The following is a 23,670-nucleotide window of genomic DNA, read 5'->3' as shown; positions in this document are numbered from 1 at the left end:
CCCGCATAAACTAGAGGCGACTCTGACTGTTGATAAGGTACCTTATTCAGACTCACCTATCAGTGGAACATGGTAAGAATTAAACTGTGCACTCTTTCAGACAATACAAAACAGAATTCCCAGCAAACACAAAACGTTTTTCAGAACATTAAAAAGACGTCTTGAAAACATCTTAAAATGTCAAGCATTTGCTGGAATCAACATGGCTTCAAATGTAATGGACGACCAAGGAAATATCATCATTCTAATTTGCTTTGCAAATTTTTATTATACAAGTAAGCTTTACAAAGAGTACATTAGACTATATTATACATACACATATATGTTGGTCAAGGTTTAAGGGCTGGGGGTAGGGGCGGTTGCAGGTGCTCTTTCGTGAGATATTGGATTTTTTTTTCATGATGTAAACAATGGTAGATAAAGGATTCACAAAGTAGGAGAGGGAGGCACATTTTCTGGGAAAAAATTGACAAGCTGAAAATAAAATGAATAAAAAAGAGGTCATTTGGTTTTGACCAAAAAGGGAAACGAACCCCCTCCCTTCACTCTATAATTATCCACAATTTCTATCATTACTCATTTTCAAACAAACTTGTAAATTAATCTTTTCTGTTGTTGTCTCAAAATAAGTTGAATGGTGGATCTTGGCCGATCAGTCTTTTCCTTGGAAGATGTTTTAACCAATGAAGCGATGAAAAACCTTTTTGAGGCAAAGTATTCAAAAATTTTCTGATGCACTTTTCTGGTAACACTGCATAAGTACAACTAATAAAGGTACATTAAGACTGAAATGCAGACAATTCACAAGATTACGGCTTGCACCCAATATCATTGTGCTTGAATCAAGACATCATTTGATCATCATGAATGACATACGAGTGACGTTTGTGAAAAAAAATCCCCAGAACTGTGTCTTCTTTTTGGCCTAAGATGTTTCAAAAGCACCTTTATATAACTTTTAAAATCTTTACCAACGTCTGCATCGTATTTCAACTCACTTTACGTGATTAAAAATGGTGGAGATATACTTTGGCTTGCCATATAAGCTAGTTCGTAGTTTCCCCGAAAAAAACCCAGACAAACTGATATTCACCGATCCTGAGGTCCACACAATATATATATTTTTTTTTTTTTGAGAAACCAACTTTGGGTGCATTGCAGATGTCAGAACTGACACAAGTGTCAATTGATAATTTCACTTAAATCCATGATTTTGGTTGGCCCTGAAAAGCACTGGGGTATGACTGTGACTGCTACTATGGTATCAAAGAAAGACAACTTGTCAGTGCTGGCGAGCTTGATGAAATGGTACCTCTATCTCAGGCTAAACAGCAGTACTCAATGTAAAAGTAAAGGTCCTCTCAAACAAGGACAATGGTGAGATTCATGTTCTTGGCCCATATATCAAAAATAAAGGTTTCCATGGTAACTGCCATAATGACAAAGCTCCTGTTATCATAAGTCGTTCTATAACTGGCCCATGAACCATCCATACAGGCATATAACTGCTCGGACAATTTTTGTGAAATCTTTGCGTTTGAACGGCCAAGGAGCACTGATCTCTGACTGTTTATAAAGCCATCAATTGACAACTTTGACAGTGCTGACAACTATCGTGACCCCCCCTCTTAGATTTCAACCACTGGATTAATAGGAGCATGATGACCCTTTCTTGTGCTACATGATACATCCCTATGTTAATCATGCTTGAAGTCGTGCATAACTTTATGAGCTTTGTGAAACATCACCCTGGGCTCATTTTCATAAAGCTGCTCGTATTAAAGTTACGAATGACTTTATGCAGACTGGTGACCCTTTCTTGTGCTACACGGTAAATCCATACATATCTGACTTTAGCACCAAAATACACGTTCCATTCGTGTTTAATTTGTGCATAACTATACGAGCAGCTTTAAGGAACATCCAAACCACTTGGGGCCATTTCATAAAGCTGTTTGTAGATAAGGAATGACTGGTAACCCCCTCTTGTGCTACATGATTATATCCCCATGTTTCTATTAAACTCTAGCACCAAAATACATGTTCCATTTGTGTTTAAAGTTGTCCATAACTTCACGAGCAGCTTTATGAAACACCCACCTTGGTTAAATAGGATGATGAAAGTCATTTCAAGACTTAAATCCGGGGGGAGTTTCACAAAGATTTAACTATGACTTCAAGTCATGCTTAAACCCCCGTCACACTAGAGGCGGAATGAGCCGGAATGCCGTCGGAATGAAAATTCCTGGATATTCGAAGCGCATTCTAAAAATTCTGACTGCATTCTGAGTGCATTTCAGACATTCGGGTCCATTCTTGTGACCGGCCCGAATGTTTTGCTCATGTTCAAATCTTTCGAAGTGCATTCGAAGTGGAGAAATATCGAACGACATTCGAAGTGCATTCTGACTGCTCTCTGACTGCATTCTAAATATTCTTGCTGCATTCTAACAGCATTCTTAATATTCTTCCTGTGTTCCGACTGTATTCGAGCTGCTGCATTCGACAGTCAATACACCCGGAATGTGCAAGAATCATTCGAGGCGGGATCAAAGGACGTTCTAAGTATTCGAACGACATTTTTGCAAAAGTAGTGAAAATTTCAAATTCCCTCCAGAATGTGGCACGAATTTTGAAAGTTCTTCATTCCGGCTGGTTCTGCTCGATTCCTGCTGATTCCGAATAAGTGTGACGGGGGTATTAGTGTCTACGAGCACATGATGATTTAACACGCAATCTCAATGATGAATACGCAGTAACGCGCATCATCTTAGCATGATATAACCAATACGGTGGTGGGTTTTATACCACGCGCAACTAGACATTTACGTGCGACTCTAAGTCACACTTAAATCTCTGTGAAACACCCCTCTCAATCGGCATAGAATGTGATGTGATTTTCAGCTAGATGAGAGATCGGCCGAGAAGAGAAGCGGTTGGCAATCCATGGTTCTCAGGTTGACTATCACGCAGGATTTGGTCTCTTGGAAACTAGGAACAGTTACAAGCAGAACCTCTTCATCATCTGAACCTTGTATTATTAAGAAGGAAAATAAATATAAGAGGCATTTATATAGCTCCACCTATCTAGAAATATTCTCAATTGAGGCACACAATCAAAATTTCATTTCATTTCATTTCATTTATTTCCATATTCAATTAAAAACAAACATTATCATCAAATCACAAACAAGAATATATACAAATATATCACATACAGAAAAAAAAAATATATAAAAATGGAAAGAAAGTGAGAGGTTATATCACATACATATAAAAAAAAAAAAACTACATACAAATTGAAATATGGTGGAAACACCCAAAGCCACGAGGGCTTATCGAGGGTATTTCCATGCAATTGAGAAAACAAATTAAACTATTTTAATGAAGAGATGTCAAAGCCAAGATAGAAAGAGAAAGAGAAGAGAGAGGAGAAAAGACTGTAAAGGAAATGAAATGAAAAGAGACCATGCTGAAAATACCTGTCTTGTGCTTTGTGTCTTAATTTCATGGGAGATAAAATATAGTACATAGGATTTTTTTTTCATTGTAGTTGGTCTGCTTAAACTTAAATTACAACCAAGGAGAAAAACAATCTCATTTGAAAGAGTACAATAAACAGAGCCATTGAAACATTTTACATCAAAATTGGTTGACACAAAATAAGAGAGTTATGGAAGTTTGTAAAGTCTTGCAACAATATCTATATATAGGGATCCTCAAATTGGCAAACATGCTTCAAAATGACTGATTTTGTGGACAACTCTCCATTTATTTTGTACACAAATGTTCAGATTTTCCCCTTTATTTTGCACATTTCTAATTATTTCCTCCTGACCTTGACATATGTGGTGTGAATCATATTTTCCCATGACATATATGTTGTACTCAGAATAAGGAAGCATGACCCGATCTGAAAGAAAATGGGTTGTCCAAAATATCAGCCATTTTGAAGCAAGTTTGCCAATATTAGGTTCCCAAAAGAAAATACAAGATGACATATCAAATTTTTCAACCATTTTACTTTTTTTTCTGAGACTGATTCTCTCCTTGGTTTTCGGTTTCCATTAATCAATTTAATCAATTTTAAATTCAATTTATTTATTGAATGGTCTGTAATTATTAGCATAAAAATTAAAAAAAATATTCAGAGACTGACCTGTCACTTTCTTGGTCTGGAATCTTGGTTGGTTTCCTGTGAAGTAGATGGCTGGGCAATCTTTAATGATGAAAGGATCTTTGTTGTAGTACGGATAGCATGCTGTCAACAAGAAACATTGAGAATTACATATATTACACATCAAGAAAGGGTGATATATGTAAACATAAATTAGGGATAAATATTCACATTGTAGACTCTCCACCACGGTGCTCAATGAGTACGTGGTAGGATGTGAAAGTCTGTGCCACATGTCTGTCCAGCATGTTGAGTGCCTCACCTGGCGACTGGTTGGAATACTCCCAAAGGGAGTGGGAAATGTACATACATTGTGTACGGGAATGACTGGGGTAATAATGAATCTGTAAGCATTCAGATATAGATGCACAATTTACGTCGCAAGCACCTCATGAATAATCATATTAAAATTAAAGGTCAAGTCCACCTCAGAAAAATGTTGATTTGAAGCAATAGAGAAAAATCAGACAAGCATAGTGGTGAAAATTTTATCAAAGTCAGACGTAAAATAAGAAAGTTATGACATATTAAAGTTTCGCTTATTTTTCACAAAATAGTTATATGCACCATTTGGTCACATGCAAATGAGAGAATCAATGATGTCCCTCACTCACTATTTCTTTTGTATTTTATTGTTTGAATTATACAATATTTCAATTTTTACAGATTTGACAATAAGGACCAACTTGACAGAACCATAAAATGTTAAACAATGGTAATTTCACACGTTCAGGGCAAAATAAAACTTTGTTTCACAGTACAATGACGAGAAAATTAGAATATTTCATATAATGAAATACAAAAGAATAGTGAGTGAGTGATGTCATCAGTTCCCTCATATGCATACCGACCGGGATGTGCATATAACTATTTCGTGAAATTTAATAAGTGAAACTTAAAGATGTCATAACTTTCTTATTTTACATCTGATTTTGATGAAATTTTGAGTGTTGTGCTTGTTAGATTTTTCTCTTTTGATTCCAATCAAGTTTTGTTGGGGTGGACTTGTCCTTTAATAGGGACTAAACTGTATGAGAGGACAATATTACTTCTATATCATTCATAGGATTATTAAACTAATCTAGTGCTTTAGCAATATTATATTCTGAACAATGATAATGTATTGGTTTCCATAGTAATATGATGATGAGGATGATGACAATGACGATGATGGGGATGGTAATGATGATGAAGATGATGATGATAATGATGATGGTTAAGATGAAGATGATGATGATGCTGAAGATGATGATAATGATGATGATGGTGATGATATTGATGATGGTAATGATGATGGAGATGATGATGATGAAGGGGATGATGATGACGATGATGATGGGGATGAAGACGATGATGATGATGATGGGGATGATAAAGATTAAGATAATTTTATATGACTTGAGAAAGCGGTATGCATACTTACCTAAAGTATCAGGGGCTGATGGAGCAATGTGACCGTATTTCAAGGTTTGCTCTAGGATTGCAAGTCTATCGTCCATGGTTGTAAACTGATAGATGTCTCTTACATTCTGACCTGATGAACCAAGCACTCTGAAAAAATAAAGTTATTCTAGAGTTAATCACCGGTTTATTGACACCATCATTGATGTCATTAGCATCATCATCGCCATTATCATCATCAATACCACCACAATCGTCACTACCACCATCATCATCATCACTATTATCATGATGATGATCATCATCATTACCTTCAAAATCATCATCCTATAACCATCATCACCACCACCACCACCACCACCACCATCATCATCATCGTCATCATCAACAACATAATTATCATCATCATCATCGTCATCATCATCAACAACATAATTATCATCATCATAATCATCATCACCATCATCATCATAATCATCATCATCACCATCATCACCGTCATCACCATCACAATCATCATCATCATCACCACCACCACTACATGTAGTTCAGATCTGTCTCGATACTGTATGAACAGGTACTTCAACACAGCCCGATTAAACACATGTTAGATTCAATTCACTTTTTAAATTCTACGGACAGGCCAGTCTATCAAGCCCCTTTGTGATATTGAAAGAAATTTCAAAGCACTGTTACACCAAGCTATGCAAACAATCGTTAAATCACAATGACCAATCAAGATCATTGTTCTATGCATATTTTGCCCAAAACACCGTTCTTGTAACCAATCAGAATTGTCCTTTCATGTAGATAATCTATTCCAAACCTCTGTTATTACGGGACCCAGCTCCATGGCTTACCTCATTCCTGCAATCTTCGCCTCATAAGGGTTGGTGACGGAGTTGAACGTAGAATAGACGCTGGATTGTGGGAACATGCATCGATGAAACGGCTGCTGAGGAAGACTAGAATTGGCTGGATCGAAATCGCCTGCCATTAGATCTACCGGAATGCAACTCTACAGTCAGAAGGAAAAACAATAAAGTACATCTACTCAATCAAGCTGCACACAAATTAAAGTCATAGCAGGGGCTACAGTCACTGTTTGATGCATGATGTAATGCATATTGAAGACTCAAAGACTCAATAATTAAATCATTTTATCTTAACCCTAAAAAGACTGGGGGGGGGGCTGATTCAAATAAAGCCCTAAATAATGTCTCAATAAATAATTATGTCACATAAAACACCCTGAAATATTTCCAATGTTTTGAAATCTGGAAGTCTTACATCCCTGTTTGTAATTTTCCTTGATGAATCAGAATCTAGATCAGTTCTTACACCTCAAATTTCAATATTTTGGGGACAAAGCCGTTTCTTATGGGGTGAAATTCTACATGACAGCACAAATGGGAAAAATTAAAAAGGGCACACAGCACAAGAAAAAAGGGTGTTGTGGCCAATTAACAGGGAATCCAATTACATAAGCATCAGATAACTTTGGATTTATTGAAGCCCTGAATATAACATGGTCCTAGACTATTGATACTATGATAATAAAGAAGAGGATAATGAGATTGAAGAGTTGAACAAGTTGTCAAACGATGGTACAAACAGAAACGTTGTTCTCCTACGTTTGTATCATCGTGTGACAACTGAGAGTGAAGAGTTGAACCAGTTGCCACACGATGGTACAAACAGAAACGTTGTTCTCCTACGTTTGTATCATCGTGTGACAACTGAGAGTGAAGAGTTGAACCAGTTGCCACACGATGGTACAAACAGAAACGTTGTTCTCCTACGTTTGTATCATCGTGTGACAACTGAGAGTAAAGCGTTGAACCAGTTGCCACACAATGGTACAAACAGAAACGTTGTTCTCCTACGTTTGTATCATCGTGTGACAACTGAGAGTGAAGAGTTGAACCAGTTGCCACACGATGGTACAAACAGAAACGTTGTTCTCCTACGTTTGTATCATTGTGTGACAACTGAGAGTAAAGAGTTGAACCAGTTGTCATACGATGGTACAAACAGAAACATTGTTCTCCTACGTTTGAATCATTGTGTGACAACTGAGAGTGAAGAGTTGAACCAGTTGCCACACGATGGTACAAACAGAAACGTTGTTCTCCTACGTTTGTATCATCGTGTGACAACTGAGAGTAAAGAGTTGAACCAGTTGCCGCACAATGGTACAAACAGAAACATTGTTCTCCTACGTTTGTATCATTGTGTGACAACTGAGAGTAAAGCGTTGAACCAGTTGCCACACAATGGTACAAACAGAAACATTGTTCTCCTACGTTTGTATCATTGTGTGACAACTGAGAGTAAAGAGTTGAACCAGTTGCCACACAATGGTACAAACAGAAACATTGTTCTCCTACGTTTGTATCATTGTGTGACAACTGAGAGTAAAGCGTTGAACCAGTTGCCACACAATGGTACAAACAGAAACATTGTTCTCCTACGTTTGTATCATTGTGTGACAACTGAGAGTAAAGAGTTGAACCAGTTGCCACACGATGGTACAAACAGAAACGTTGTTCTCCTACGTTTGTATCATCGTGTGACAACTGAGAGTAAAGAGTTGAACCAGTTGCCACACGATGGTACAAACAGAAACGTTGTTCTCCTACGTTTGTATCATCGTGTGACAACTGAGAGTAAAGAGTTGAACCAGTTGCCACACGATGGTACAAACAGAAACATTGTTCTCCTACGTTTGTATCATCGTGTGACAACTGAGAGTAAAGCGTTGAACCAGTTGCCACACGATGGTACAAACAGAAACGTTGTTCTCCTACGTTTGTATCATCGTGTGACAACTGAGAGTAAAGAGTTGAACCAGTTGCCACACAATGGTACAAACAGAAACATTGTTCTCCTACGTTTGTATCATTGTGTGACAACTGAGAGTAAAGAGTTGAACCAGTTGCCACACGATGGTACAAACAGAAACATTGTTCTCCTACGTTTGTATCATTGTGTGACAACTGAGAGTAAAGAGTTGAACCAGTTGCCACACAATGGTACAAACAGAAACATTGTTCTCCTACGTTTGTATCATCGTGTGACAACTGAGAGTAAAGCGTTGAACCAGTTGCCACACAATGGTACAAACAGAAACATTGTTCTCCTACGTTTGTATCATTGTGTGACAACTGAGAGTAAAGAGTTGAACCAGTTGCCACACGATGGTACAAACAGAAACGTTGTTCTCCTACGTTTGTATCATCGTGTGACAACTGAGAGTGAAGAGTTGAACCAGTTGCCACACAATGGTACAAACAGAAACATTGTTCTCCTACGTTTGTATCATCGTGTGACAACTGAGAGTGAAGAGTTGAACCAGTTGCCACACGATGGTACAAACAGAAACGTTGTTCTCCTACGTTTGTATCATCGTGTGACAACTGAGAGTGAAGAGTTGAACCAGTTGTCACACGATGGTACAAACAGAAACGTTGTTCTCCTACGTTTGTATCATCGTGTGACAACTGAGAGTGAAGAGTTGAACCAGTTGCCACACGATGGTACAAACAGAAATGTTCTCCTACGTTTGTATCATCGCGTGACAACTGAGAGTGAAGAGCTATAGCAGTTGTCATACGATGGTACAAACAGAAACGTTCTCCTACGTTTGTATCATCGTGTGTGACAAATGGTTTAACTCTTTACTCTCATCCATAGCCATGATAAACCTCTTCCACATAATCGAACAGGATTAAAGTCTGATTGTTCAGACTTCGGAACAATAGAGCTACTGCTGCTGTGAATATGAAATGATATCAAAGGTCAAGCTAAGACAGAAATTTCATATCTTACCGTTAGTTGTACTAATAAGTGGTCCAGGGTTTTAATAGCTTCTACAGTCCCTGCTTGAGATTTCCTTGTTAAATATTTGGCCTGGAAATGAAAAAAAAATTAAAACATGTCACTAAAATGGCAAATACAACTGTTTTCTGCATCTGAACCGATTTTTCTTCATTTTTACTTTATATGTGAACTGCTCAAGTTATGATAATTTGAAAGCATTACAGGTGGGTGCTTCATAAAGATGTTGGTAAATTAAGAGCGACTTTAAGAACGACTGGTGATCCTTTCTTACGCGCAAAACCATCACCAATGAGCATTTCGGTGAATACCATTTACCACAAGGATCACCAATCGTTCCTTAAAGTCGCTTTTAACTTATGAACAGCTTTATGAAACGCCCCCCCCCCCTGTTATAGAAGAGAAGACAAAGAGAAATCATTTGAAGTATTATACGATTTCCCAAAATCAAATCATACATGTATAGCTGTAGAATATCTCTATCACAACGTATGTACTAGTAACCATTCATATGCATCATTTTCAATACAATCTCAAATTGAGTATGTAAACAAACATAGGATAAAAACTGCCAAATATTATTCAAATATTTTGTGGTATGAGTATTGCCTTTTGATATAAACTTTGCTGTTGCCCGAAAAAAAAATGTGACAAATATTGATGTCTATACTACATCTATTTATTTGGTATCTATATGTTGGTATTGAGCAAGATAAATATACTTTATCTCATTTTCTTTTACTGCTTATTTTCATAAATCATTAATAAACGTGTTGACTTCAACAAATCAAATTGTCACATATGTGTACATACCGTAGTGAGAACATCTCTATCCCTAGTACTTTCGCTGAGGCTGTTACCAGCAATGATGACCCTCACAACCTTGGAGAACATCTTCTGTTGGTCAGCTGTCCCGAGCTGACCGGTGATGATGTCGACCATTAGCTGGAGACTCATCGGATCGGTTTGATCACTACCAATGCCTAGACCCGACATCAAGATGAGATACCTGGGTGGATACAGAACAGATCAGGCTATAATACACAAATAATCAGACCTGCCAACCTCTGGGAATGAAAAATTGTATCCTGTGATTAAAAAAAACTGTATTTTTCCCCCAAAAAAAGTGTATTTCATAATAAAATGCGTGGCGCACTCGCTCATCGTAGGGCTCAAGCTGCATGCAAGCTAAAATGCGCACTGCTCTTGCAGATGAAAAAACAAACATTTAAACATGTGTATATCTCACCCTGGTTTTAACAAAATGATTGAAAAAAAAACAAGTTACCTGAAATTACATTGATCTAATAACCATATTTGTGTAAGTTTTATGAAATAGAGACATATAGAGATGATTTTTCTCAATAAATTACGATTTTGTAAAAAAATAATAATAAATTTTTTTTTATACAAAAACATATTTTTTAAATTTTTTAAAGAAAAAACGTACTGCCATATTTTGGTTGCAAAAACGTACTAAATACGCCAAAAACGTACTGGTTGGCAGGTCTGAATAATGAATCCTTATGAGTGCATTGGACAGAATACTTCATACGTAGTAGAGTCGAATGGATCATTTCATCTTTCACCGAAATATATATTCTGTCCAATGCACGCATGAAAAAAAAAATTCATGATTTGTTTCATATGACACCTAAAAATATATCCTTGTCATTTGACATTTTATGAATTTGGTTTTAATTGGAGAAGATTTTGCATGCATGCAGTACAATGCTGGCTGCTATTCTTTCAAGCATTTTGCTTATGATAGCTGGCCCCTGCATTTCAATTATCTGCACTTGTTGATATTTGTATGAATGTATATTATCTATTATTTGTTATTATACAAATGTCACAATTTTCAAGTGTCTTTTATTTGCATTTAAAGTATTTCTATTTCATACCGATCATCATCTAGTGGCGGATATTCCTCAATGCTCGGTAAATCCACATAGCACATATCCTCCACCTCAAACTTGCCATCGTCATTCTCAAATCCTTTCACTGCTAGCACGACACCTAGATGGTAAAGACAAGGATAATGTAATGTCATGGTTTTAAAACTTAAACAGATAATTTTCAAAATTAAATCCTTAAATACTTTTCATACAAAAAGTAGATAAGGGAAAATAACTGGTTTTATCATAAATAATAACTACAATGCTGTATTCCTTGCAAACAGTTGGATTTAAATGCTTTTTATGGTACTAAAATGCACTGTGAATATAAATATAAACACAAAGATTTTGTGATTTTGGGGGTAAGTCTGGACTTCTACTTCTATAACCTGACAAAAAAAAAAAAAAAAAAAAAATGAAACACATGAAACATATGCACTTTGTAACTTCTTCTCAGTCAAAACCGTAAGTTTTTAGTTTTATGTGTTATTTTGTATGGTTCCAAAAACATACATTTTGTAGTGTATTGGGTGAACCACTTATCAAGCCTTTGCTTTCAGGACAGGGGCATCTTGATCATCAAAATGCATTCGTGATTTTCATTCACTTATGATCTGTATGTTGATTTGATTTCAAATAATTGAAAAATAAACCAAGGACCTTCATATTTTTCTTTACCTGTAATAGCCGTCTGTGCATCAATATTTCCAGTCAGGACTACCCTCTGAAGTTCATCTTCTAGAACCAGAAAGTCAGAATCGGAGAAGAACCTTTCTCTTTTGGGCTGGGGTGTTAGATTACGCTGAAATTGAAATAGCAAACAAAACATTTCTCTCACAGATTGGTACTTTTTAACCAGGAGAAGCATAGCGCATAAATCATACAAATCAAGTTTCTCAGAAAGAGGGTAACTGTATATAGTGCACCAAGAATACCACCACAGGATCACCACATCACCTGAAGCACTGGCAGCACCTGACACAGCACAACCCTCTCCAGGACAGCGTGTACGCTTTTGGGAGAGTACTTCTTCAAGATTTAAGATTCAAGTAACTAAGAATTCTGTTACAACCGATTTGAAGAGCAATCAACAATCACAACTAATTAATGTGGATGGAGCATTGTGGCCAAGTGGATTAGTCTTCTGACTTTGAAACAGTGTCATGGGTTCAAATCCCAGCCATGGCGTAATTTCCTTCAGCAAGAAATTCATCCACATTGTGCTGCACTCAACCCAGGTGAGATGAATGGGTAACTGGCAGGAATTTATTCCTTGAAATGCCAATGCGCTGTAAAAGGCTGCGGGGCTAAAGCCAAGAGAGCAAAGATGGCTCCATCGGTAAAGCGTCTGCCTGTCGAACCAAAGATCGTGGGTTTGAGACCACCTCGGGCAGATGACTGAAGCCAGTGCATTGTGTGTAAACATCTTTCCCCTGTTCCATAGATGCAGGCTATGTTACAGTGGAAAACACTCCGTCCCTCAGATAGGATGTTAAATGGAGGTGCCGTGTAGAGGAGTCACCACCTTTGCATGATAAGAACCCATTGCACTATTCGTAGAAGAGTACGGGGAAACCCTAGTGTAGTGGTCCACCTGCACTCCCCCAATCAGTTATATCGGGAGGAAAGACCTGCAAGTTACAGTGATTCAGTTCGCTTTTCGCCTCCCAGGGACAGGTGACGCCAAAACAAATAATAATAATGAGTCCTTTGGAAGCGAATAGGGACGTTATGACATAATGTGATATGCGCTATACAGGAACTGAGTTATTATCATTTTTATGGAGATAATCCTTAAGCAGTGAGAGATGTTCATTTTGCTTAACTAGCCTTTCAAAGTACCCACCTTTTTTGTTTTCATGAATTAATCTGCCCCATGATATCAAGATCCACTTGTAAATAAATATTCGACATTCAAAAATACAACCAAATACAATACCATTTGGTATAACTTGTATATAAATGTGCTTTTTGAAAGATGGTACATTATTAACCAGTAATGCTTTTGATATGAAAAAATAAAAAATATCTGGAAAGCCTATTCAAATATTGATTTTTGTGATCTTTAATGTTCACATTTCTTTACAGAGTGAGTCCAGCATAGAATGAAAATAGTTTTGGAGAGAGGAAAGTGAAGAAAATGTGTTATATCAAAAAGAAAATATCCTCATCATACATTACCATCCTGTTTTTTACTTGAAGTGAATAGTAAGAGCTTAAAGGTCAAGTCCACCTCAGAAAAATGTTGATTTGAAGCAATAGAGAAAAATCAGACAAGCATAATGCTGAAGGTTTCATCAAAATCGGATGTAAAATAAGAAAGTTATGACATTCAAAAGTTTCTCTTATTTTTCACAAAATAGTTATATGCACAATTTAGTCACATGCAAATGAGAGAATCGATGATGTCCCTCACTCACTATTTCTTTTGTTGTTTTTTGTTTCAATTATAATACAATATTTCAATTTTTACAGATTTGACAATAAAGAACAACTTGACTGAACCATAAAATGTTAAACATAAAATGGTAACATGTTCAGGGCAAAATAAAACTTTGAACTTTGTTTCACAGGACAATGAGGAGAAAATTAGAATATTTCATATTTCATACAATAAAATAAAAAAGAAATAGTGAGTGATGTCATCAGTTCCCTCATTTGCATACCGACCGGGATGTGCATATAACTACTTTGTGAAATTAAGCGAAACTTTAAAATGTCATAACTTTCTTATTTAACATCTGATTTTGATGAAATTTTCAGTATTGTGCTTGTCGGATTTTTCCCTTTTTATTCAAATCCACGTTTTGTAGGGGTGGATTTGTCCTTTTATTAGTATACTTACATCTTCGCTTATTTCTTTAAGGATGCTTGGTTTTAGCTCCATGCTTTTAAAGAGTGTTCCTACAACAATACGTTTCTCACCACCAACCAGCTGATACAGATGACATAAAGGAGCGTCTTCACCTGTTCAGAAAAAACATAAGAAATTAAACATGGATCATAGAATAAGAAATAAGAGATTGACTGATTCTGCTATAATATCATTAAAGATAAATACCAGTTGTGGTAACAATCTCCCAATGAGTTCGAACAGAATCCAATAATATTACCACCCAAGTGTTAGTATACGTGTATGAATAGAAAATATGTGCTAAATGACTCTGGTAGAAAATGTGTAATTGCTGAGAAATGAGCAAAATAAGCACAGCATTCCATCAAATGTCCGGTATTTTTCCAAGCAATTATTAATACACTGTCCCACATATGCTTTTCTGTGTTACTTAGCAATCAACAGACGTAGCGGTTTTCAGCTAAGATTTTGTGATTTCACAAAGATAAGTTTGCATTAATGTACCTGATTTAGATAACAATTAACTCTGATTTAAGAGATTTTCTCATGAAATAATTGTTTGTTACAACTACTTTCTTTTACTTTTAAACAGCATTTCTTGTAGGTAGAGGGGTCATGCAAACATGTAGTACATTCCGATGTTTGAACAGTTTATACCTCATGAAAAAAAAATGCTAAGTTCGGATCAACGTACATATCCCGCACAAAATGTAAGTGAACCAATGTCCATAGCCTGCAAAGACCCTAAATTACAGACCAGTCATATTTAAATTGTATTCAGTATAAATTAAAAAATAATTTACTTCCACAAACTGAATAAAAAGAGAAAACATGTCAAGCAATTTTTTTTTATAGATAAAGAAATTACGGGGAGAAAATTAAGTGGCCCCTGTAACCCACATTCATTCGATTACTATTGATGCAAAATGACAATTTCAATGCAAATATGTTGCTATTAAACTATCCAAGTATCCTCTTCAGTCAAATTTATCCAATCCATTTCATTAACATCACAAATTCTTCCCTTCCGCTTTCTCGTTTACTATCTTTTAAGCAAATTTTGAAATTTCTGCAATTACTCATACCGTAAGTAACGGTCTATTAACCGCACCTTTTACTCGGCGGGATAGAAGCAAAAGTCGGGGGTGCGGTTTATCCACGGTGACGGGTCTGAGCCAGGCCGTCGTAACCCCTCCCGAACATGTAAGACGTCTGCCAATTCACAACACATCGAGTGGCCGGGCGTAGCCGCCCAGGGCAATGTCGTTTAGAGGGGTATGAGCCGCGGGTAATGAGAAGCGATTATAACAAACGCAACCACCTTCATGACACTAATTTCGACTTTATTCTTGGTTCAAAGCAGCGAAGTTCCCTGGGGCCGATTGCACGAAAGGGTCTTTCCAAGGACCGTCTTTCGTGTCGCCCATCTTTTATGATGCGCTATAAGCGGGGTGTTTCCGAAATTTATGATAAACAAATACAATTCGTAAGCTTACTTTTAAATCAAATTTTATACAATTTTGTGAGATATCATATCATTTTATAAACAAATATTTTGTTTATTTTAACGGACGAATAAAATATGTTTGCAGATAATATAATTGAAATGCGTTTCACATGGCGCATCATAAAAAATGGGCGACACGAAAGACGGTCCTTGCAAAGACCCTTTCGTGCAATCGGCCCCCGGCTAAGTTCAAAGAGAAGCCAAGCATACTCGGTAATATTTTGTCACAGCTGAGCGAGCGAGCGCGAGAGTTGAGTTAGCTGAGCTAGCTTGCGTTGTATTGTGGTTATAGTGCGACTTAAGCTGGCGCTATTCATTTTAACCCTCGATCCCCTCCAAAGTCCCGTTTCGCGCCAGCTTATTTTTTCTTTCCCGTTTGCTTTTCATAAGATACCATGTACACCACGCAACGAGAGAGACGGCACGAAGCCGTCAAAACAACTGTAAAAAATGCCAATTTCTTTATCTCTTGAACCTTCCTGTAATCCCGTATCCAAAATTCATGCTAAGACATCGAATGCTAGACAAATTCTGAAAGTGATTGTGAGTTTGTGATGCAAGAAATGTGAATGTTTCTTCCTCCTACGGCGGGAAAGACACAGATCATTATTTGATAAGATGTACTGGTACCGTATCGTAGTTGGCAATGTACAAGAACGGCAGTGCTGTGTGTGTGTACACTGTGACTGTGAGGTGAGTGAGTGTGTAAGTGGCTAATATTGTCGGGACCTTTCTTTCTTGCAAACATTGTAGATGAATTGATCAAGAACAGCAGATTTCCGCATACCGGTAATCTCTTTGGATACTTTGAAATCTTTAACTTAGTTCTTGTTTCTTCGTACCTCAAATATAATGTGAGGATTTTTTTTTTTTTTTTTTTTTAGTCCAAAGTTGGGGGTGCGGTTAATCCACGGGTGCGGTTTATAGTCCGTTACTTACGGTAGTCTTTACAAATAGTTGAAACTATTCTGTTGATGTCATTTTATTGCATTCATATTAACCCCCAAAAGTATTAAAGATTTTATATTTCTTCATGCTTTGCATATATTTGTATAATACTTTCTTTATATTTCTTGTTATATGTATTACTGTAGAACTATGTTTTATTTTGTGTTATATATAATTATATATGTGATAGCTCTGTACAATTCAACTCATGCTGCGAACAGTCTTGAAATAAAATACTATTATTATTGTTATTATTTCATTGTTTTTTGAATTATTTTTTAACAATATTTTTCAGCCTGCTAAGCTCTACTAAATATTTTTTTAAAGCCCCAGAACTAATTTCTGCAGCGACATCATCAGCCAGTTGTTTGTGAGCTAAAAAAGGGATAGTGGTATGCAGTTTTGCCAGAGCTAACAACTTGTTTCATAGTCTTATCAAAAGGTGCAATAGCAAGAGTTGTATTCAGCACTGTACCTTAACCCTAACTAGGCCGGGGGGGTTGATTCAACCCCCCCCCCTGAGATCTCAGCCGCCGATCGCGCGAGCGCCGCAAAAATTAGCACGCTGGTAGTGTGCGATGTAATCTACAAGGCTGTATGGTAAAATTTTCCAAAATAATGAGATTTTATTTTATATGAATTAATTATGCTAATTTATGCATAAATCATACTTTTTGCTCTAATTCACTAAATAAAGCTCCTAGTCTGCTAATTTTTGGTAAAACTATTCTTTGTAGCATTCTTAACAATCGCAATTAAAAAACTTCGGTTTGGAAATCAATTTCTTATGTATTTTATTGTTTTATGAATTTCTTATGTATTTCTTTGTTTTTCAACCTTTTGTTTTTCTTTGTTTTTTTCACCAGATTTATTGCACAACCTTTTTTAATCATAATTATGCTAAAATCAATTGATTTCAGCTGTTGAAAGTAAAAATAATCATATCTTTATGAATAAGATAAGAAAACTCAATTTGCATTGACTTTGTACACAAAATCACGTTTTGGAACAATTTTTGGTCTGACATGCACTTACGAAATGTTGCGTAATTTCGGGACCGCGTACCTGGGCATCGTAAATTTGGTCTCAAAAGATGCGCGAGACTTAAAAGTATAAACTCTGCGAGTGGCGCGGTCAAAAAATTTCGCGCGGCGGAATGATCGCAGAAAATATTGACGGGGAGGTTGATTCGACCTCCCCCCGGCCTGTTTAGGGTTTAAGGGGAAGTTCACCCTGAGAAAAAGTATGCTGTAAAAATAGCAGATAAATAATACAAAATATTGCTGAAGGTTTGAGTAAAATCCATTAAAGATTAAGTTATTAGAATTTGAGTTTTGGACTTGTGACGTCATAAACGAGCAGCTTCCCCATATGTTATGTAATATAAAATGCATAAATTTTAATTTAATGGTTCGTGATGACTTATTTTGTTTTCTTTTTAGGAACGGGTGAGAAATGATTTGTCTATTGACATACTGAAGGTACACTGGTACAGTAAAAACCTTTTTCAATTTTATGAGAAAACAACAATTCATTGACTTTTACCATACGATATATGAACTAAAGCTGCTGGCATATGACGTCACAAATCAAATAATTGGAATTCTAACAACTTTCTAATTCTTTGATGGAGCTTTCTCGAACCTTCGGCAACATTTTAAAACTATTTTTTCTGCTATTTTTACAATAAAGTTTTTGTCAGGGTGAACTTCCGCTTTAAGTTTAACACACTAGACATTTACCCCATTTCCTCCTAGCCGATTCCTCAAGGGCAGGTCTCATAAGAGTCAACCGTTCTGAGTACAGATGTGCATACTGTCTCTGGTAGTTCCGATCTTGCAGCATAAATCGAGAAGACAGATTTTCGTAGTCGCAAGACAAACGTTGAAAAGTTTCTTGTCCGGTCGACGCCATTTCTGTCTTTATTATCATAAACCTGCAAAACAATATAAGAAAACTGATAATGAGGAATATGGGTCTTGTGAGATTACAATAGACACTAAAATTTTGAATAGATTAATGATTGATTGAATTAATAATAATAATATTTGAATATTATTGAATTGAAAATAGATGTTTAAAAATAGATGTTTAAAATAAATCCTAAATACAAACAAATCAAGAATGTCTACTCAACTGAAGTACTTGTGCTTAAAAAACAGTCTTATTACATCAACCAATCATCATTCAGTATAATTGACTAGGTATCTTCATTCATCTGTTGGGCCTACAGCATAACAGAAACTTTGCCAAAAATGCTCAACAGCCAACCCAAATCAAGTATTTAAAGGAAATTACCACTGGATGGCAAAGTTACAACAATGTTAATATTTAATACAATGGGGTCCTGATTATCATCCATTAAACATGTATCTAAGACAATGAGTTCTTTGGATTTTTTTTCAATCAACTTTACTTGTTTCAAATTAGCAACAACTGCCAGTTTTTTTTTTTTTTCTAGGTATCTGCATCAAATACTGTCAGGCTAAACCACAAATGTGACTTCATCCTGAATGCATCCTTGAAAACTGTGTATTACACAAAATATAACAAATATGTTTTGTTGAAAATGGAGGAAAATTATTATTGATTTTGCCAATCCAGGGTTTTATTGCCTTGTTGCAAAGATTAGAACACATGTAAAATGAACATGATATGATAGTAAAAATGTATCCACAATAGAAGATATTTGATAAGCAAGGCATTATAATAAAGTCATAAATGCTTGGCTCCTAGCAAACACGCCTTTAAAGTTGATAGATTCTAGAAATAACAACAAAGCATATCTCCACACAGTTTTGAGGTGGAAATATAATCATGATGATCAACATTGTGAATTGTCTTTATCTCCTAAAAAGATATAGGGGTCTAGATCTAGGTAACATTTTTTTGTCTTGAGCTATCAGGAATTAAAAAAAGAGAGGATTGTAAAAATTGCTGAGCATGTACTTCGTCCAAAAGAATTTTAAGATAGAAAACTAATATCAATATGATTCATGTGTGTAAATAGTATCTTGATCTCCCCAAAAGATTAAGAGTCATCAGTCATGATTTTTTTTTTTTTGGAGTGATCAAAATCTTGACAGCTGAAATCTGTTTGTTACTCATTTTGGAGGTTTTAGATAATTTGCTTGGTTATTTTTCTTAGCGTAAGGCAAATGTACTTTACTAATATTACTTTCATAACTTTGTGATGTCAATAGCTAATTAAGTTGATCTGAATACACAAAAACAATATCATCATCATCACCATCATCATCTTGATGAGTTTCCAGGTCTATCTCTCATCCAAATTCTTTGTAAAATAATTTTTTTCATCGCCACCATGATCACCACCACCACTACCACCGCACCACCATCATCATCAACCATATGATTAATTTCAAAATCATGACCATGAAAAAACCATTGCATCTTTAATTCATTTCATTCACCAGTTTTCAAACTTTTACACATTTATCATCCATTGCCATAGCCCATGGCATTGCCATTGGATCTATCATCTAATAACAACGCCACGGTTAGTCTCCAACGTTTATTCTCTCAGTCTCAATTTAATTTCATGTTCTGGAATTCCTGGCCTGGCCTTGATAGATATAATGTGTTAGAAATGTTCAGTTCAGTTCAGTTCAACTTTATTCAATTCCAATATTGAATAAAGATCCAAAATGTTAGATCTATCAACAGTTAGTAGTAGATCTAGAGTTTTGACATCCAATTCAAAGGGATGGAAGATTATCCTGTTGACACTGCTTCAAAATGTAGGTGGTGACTTTATATTTAATTGTAATTATGATCTTAATATTTTAAAACTGACAATTCCTGAATGGTATAAAGATGTCATGATTAGTTGGAGCACAGTATTTCAAAAAACATAAAAATATGTGACCAAATAATATGGAATAATAGATGCATATTACAAAATGGAAAATCTTTTCATAAGCCAGAGATAAAAAAACAAAGGTTTTGTTAAAGTGTTACATATGTTGGATGAGTATGGCAGACCACTAAGATGGAAAGATGCTAAAAATAAAGGCTTAACATTTGTTACAAGTTTATGCCATCAAAATGGAAAGTATTTTTTCTATCTCAAAGCTTTCATCCCATTGTCGACAACATTTTATTGATTCCAACTTTAACTATTGATGGCATCACTAGAGAAGTAACAGGTGTACCAAAGTATATTTTTTACACATTTTTTTGAAGGAAAATAACCCATCAATTTCGAATATATTTACATATTTAAAAGACACTTATGGGCTTCAACAAGAAAGAAGTAAGAGAACTCTTAAAACTACCTCTACGTACTACTATAAATACGAGACTTCGAGCTTTACAATTCAAGATTCTTAATAATTTGATTCCTACTAAGGTTTGGTTATTCCGTATTAACAAGGTAACAGATACACTTTGTACATTTTGTAAAGTATCACCAGAAACTCTAATGCATCTTTATTATTCTTGCCACGACGTTAACCAATTTTGGAATAATGTTAACTGGTACACTTTTTGCTTCACTAGATCTTCCTGATTTCCTCTCAGAAAGATATGTTCTTTTTGGTATCTGTAAGCCCCAAAGTCCCAGAAATATATTTATATTGAACATTCTGCTCCTGACAGGTAAACAATGTATTTAGATGTCGATGTGACGAAACAAAACCTACTCTCCACCATTTTTGTAACTTTCTTTTATCATTTGAAACTGTTGAACATACCATAGCACAAAGGAAATGAAAATTAGGAAAACATGATGGCAAGTGGGCTATCATTCTGAATACTTTAAAGAGGCGTTAAAGCAGAAGGCTGTTTTTGTTATGTTTATTTTTTTATAGGCCAGGCCAAGTGCCTGAATTTCTTTTGTTGTAAACAAACATAGGCCTAGTCATATGTTTTCTTATCTTATACTACTTAAGTTAGAGTTAGACATGTTATTTTATATGCGGTTATCTGAACTTAGTTTTATATGTGATCCATTATATCATGAATGTTTTGTTATGTATATTTTGATGAAAAGGATCAATAAACATAAATTACAAAAAAAAGTAGATTATTAGATGATCTAACGGTTCAGTCGCACTCGTCATGCTCGTGCACTCAAAGTGAGTCAAACACTATTCGTCAAAGAGGAGGGTGTTCACCCGGTGTATTGCACCTGCCGGTCCCCGGTACTACAATACTGCAAGAATCTTCAGGATTGAAGGAGACAGTGTAGCTTGAAGAAGAAGAAGAAGTCTTGTCTTTCTTTAATAAAACTAGAGTCACTGCATGCTGCAGTCCCACTTACTGAAATTCATGTTTGCATTTTTATGAAGCAAGGCAAGCTAAATTATCCATTCCTAAAAATCTCGATCGCGAGGCCGAATGAGCTATCATGTATCATAAAATATGGTATTATTTCTGAATATTCGCAACTTCAAATTAACGTACCTACCTCAGCTACGCTTCGTCAAATCGATGCCAGATGGAGAGCCGAGGATTGGGAGCGCACTGGGGTTAATCGCACGGCATAGCCATAGGTTAATCAAGCGAACTCTGCGAATTCGGGATTTTCCCGCGTCCAATATGTAATTTGGTAAAAGTCGTTGTTTAAGAATAGTTTTGAATAATATTTCGAAATCAATTGTTACCTCTCATATCATTAAATAAATAATTTAATGTATTGTATATATTTTTGATATACATCAAAATGATATTCGACTCCATAGAGTAGAAAAGCTATTGAAATTTAATAAATAGTATTGAATAATGTTTTGTTCCTTGTGGTTACGTCATCATTGTTTACATCACGCAGCTGGTCGATGGCGATCGTTGTCTTTCTTTGTTCCAACAGGTTTGAAATAAGGCATTTCAGCACTCTTCAAACGTTACCATACGATAGATCGGGATGATTTAAAACGAATAAGAGCTATATTTTCAATTTCTGTTTTAAAAGTCGTAAGTATAATCATTTTATTATCATGATCATGAACAAACTGCAGCTGCCTGCGGCCTGCCTGCTCGAATTACGAACTGAGAGTGAGACGAGTCGATGATGAAGATGAGGATTGCAATGCATTTCGCAATGTCTCTTTGCCAAGGCCATGGGCTTTCCCCGGTTGGCTAAGTTTTTTTACTTTTAGGGTACTTTTGCATTGTAATTTTTTTAGACTTAGACTGTGTGTTTCCAATTTATCATTCTCCACAAACCTGCCAATTGTTGGACACAGACAAGGATCTATACTAGCTTAATTAGTTTGACTTTATATACTGATTACTGTCTTCATATTTTCGTAAACATTGATTGACAAGTCAGGAATTTTCATGATTTTTACCTCTCTTTTTTTCCGTTTAACTATATTTATAATATGTAAGGCAGGGTTTAGGAATTTCCTTTGATAAGTAGTTTATACTATTTTTAATTTTGAAACAAAAATAGTAGTAGATCTACTAGGTTTAGTTGATTGGAGCAATAATTGTTTATGATAATTGATATTGATAAATTTTGTTGGTGGTTTGTTTTTTCATTCATTATCTAAAATTGGGTTTACATCTCGGTTACAAACATAACAGGGGCAATTCACATACACATCATGTTTAAGAAAATGAGTAGCCTAAATATAATTTCTAAACTGACAGGAAATATCTCAAAAAAGCTTAACTTTAATTATTTGTTTTCTTCCTTTCGTGCTCTTGCAGGTCATGTTTAATCTCACCAGCCGTTTAGTTCAAGCCAAGGAGGCCAGTAATCCGGCCTCTCATCATGAGGATGAAACGGTGAAAGCCGGAAGACAAGCAGAAGAAAGTCTAATCAAAGACCTTGTCCATAGAGCTGGGGTGCCGTCCTCGTGCATCTACCAAGGTCTTAGGGTTCCCGATACATTCCAGACGAGACGATATGAAATAGATGTTGTCATTTTGACAGGTAAAATATTCCTTCAATAGTACTACCAGTCACAATTCTTTGACTCACTATTACCTTTTTCAGCCAGAGAACAATAGAATCAGTGGACCAAATCTATTGTTCTCTGGTTGAAACAGGTAATAGTGATTCGGTGACTGGTACTGT

The 23,670-nt window shown here is 35.8% G+C and overlaps 2 protein-coding genes across 4 annotated transcripts in view; one reads left to right on the top strand and one right to left on the bottom strand.

Annotated features, from left to right (window-relative positions):
- Positions 1-234: 234 nt before the first annotated feature.
- Positions 235-22,642, bottom strand: LOC129269027 (DNA polymerase delta subunit 2-like). 2 transcript variants are annotated; one of them, XM_064105214.1, is made up of 11 exons: positions 22,057-22,642; positions 18,368-18,561; positions 14,162-14,283; positions 11,995-12,118; positions 11,323-11,437; positions 10,232-10,427; positions 9,410-9,490; positions 6,439-6,596; positions 5,601-5,728; positions 4,160-4,261; positions 235-3,031 (listed from the first exon to the last, which is right to left on the bottom strand). In XM_064105214.1, the coding sequence occupies exons 2-11, from the start codon at positions 18,555-18,557 to the stop codon at positions 2,901-2,903; spliced, it is 1,347 nt and encodes a 448-aa protein (XP_063961284.1). In that variant the 5' UTR covers positions 18,558-18,561; positions 22,057-22,642; the 3' UTR covers positions 235-2,900. The 2 variants fall into 2 exon arrangements, with proteins under 2 accessions (XP_063961284.1, XP_063961285.1); XM_064105215.1 differs by having other exon boundaries at positions 22,053-22,384.
- Positions 22,378-23,670, top strand: part of LOC129269026 (uncharacterized) — a 10,981-nt gene continuing 9,688 nt past the window's right edge. Inside the window, exons 1-2 of one of the 2 annotated variants that reach the window (XM_054906478.2) lie at positions 22,378-22,559; positions 23,301-23,526. In XM_054906478.2, coding sequence (XP_054762453.2) covers positions 23,304-23,526 — 223 coding nt within the window. In that variant the 5' untranslated portion in view covers positions 22,378-22,559; positions 23,301-23,303. Of the gene's footprint in view, positions 22,560-22,671; positions 22,720-23,300; positions 23,527-23,670 lie in introns of those variants that run through there. The other variant, XM_064105216.1, reaches the window with a different exon arrangement.

Source organism: Lytechinus pictus, chromosome 10 (assembly GCF_037042905.1).
Source record: "Lytechinus pictus isolate F3 Inbred chromosome 10, Lp3.0, whole genome shotgun sequence".
In the NCBI taxonomy this organism is placed as follows: domain Eukaryota; kingdom Metazoa; phylum Echinodermata; class Echinoidea; order Temnopleuroida; family Toxopneustidae; genus Lytechinus; species Lytechinus pictus.
The sequence above is the reverse complement of the archived record's forward strand: the minus strand, read 5'-3'. Positions and strand labels throughout refer to the sequence as shown.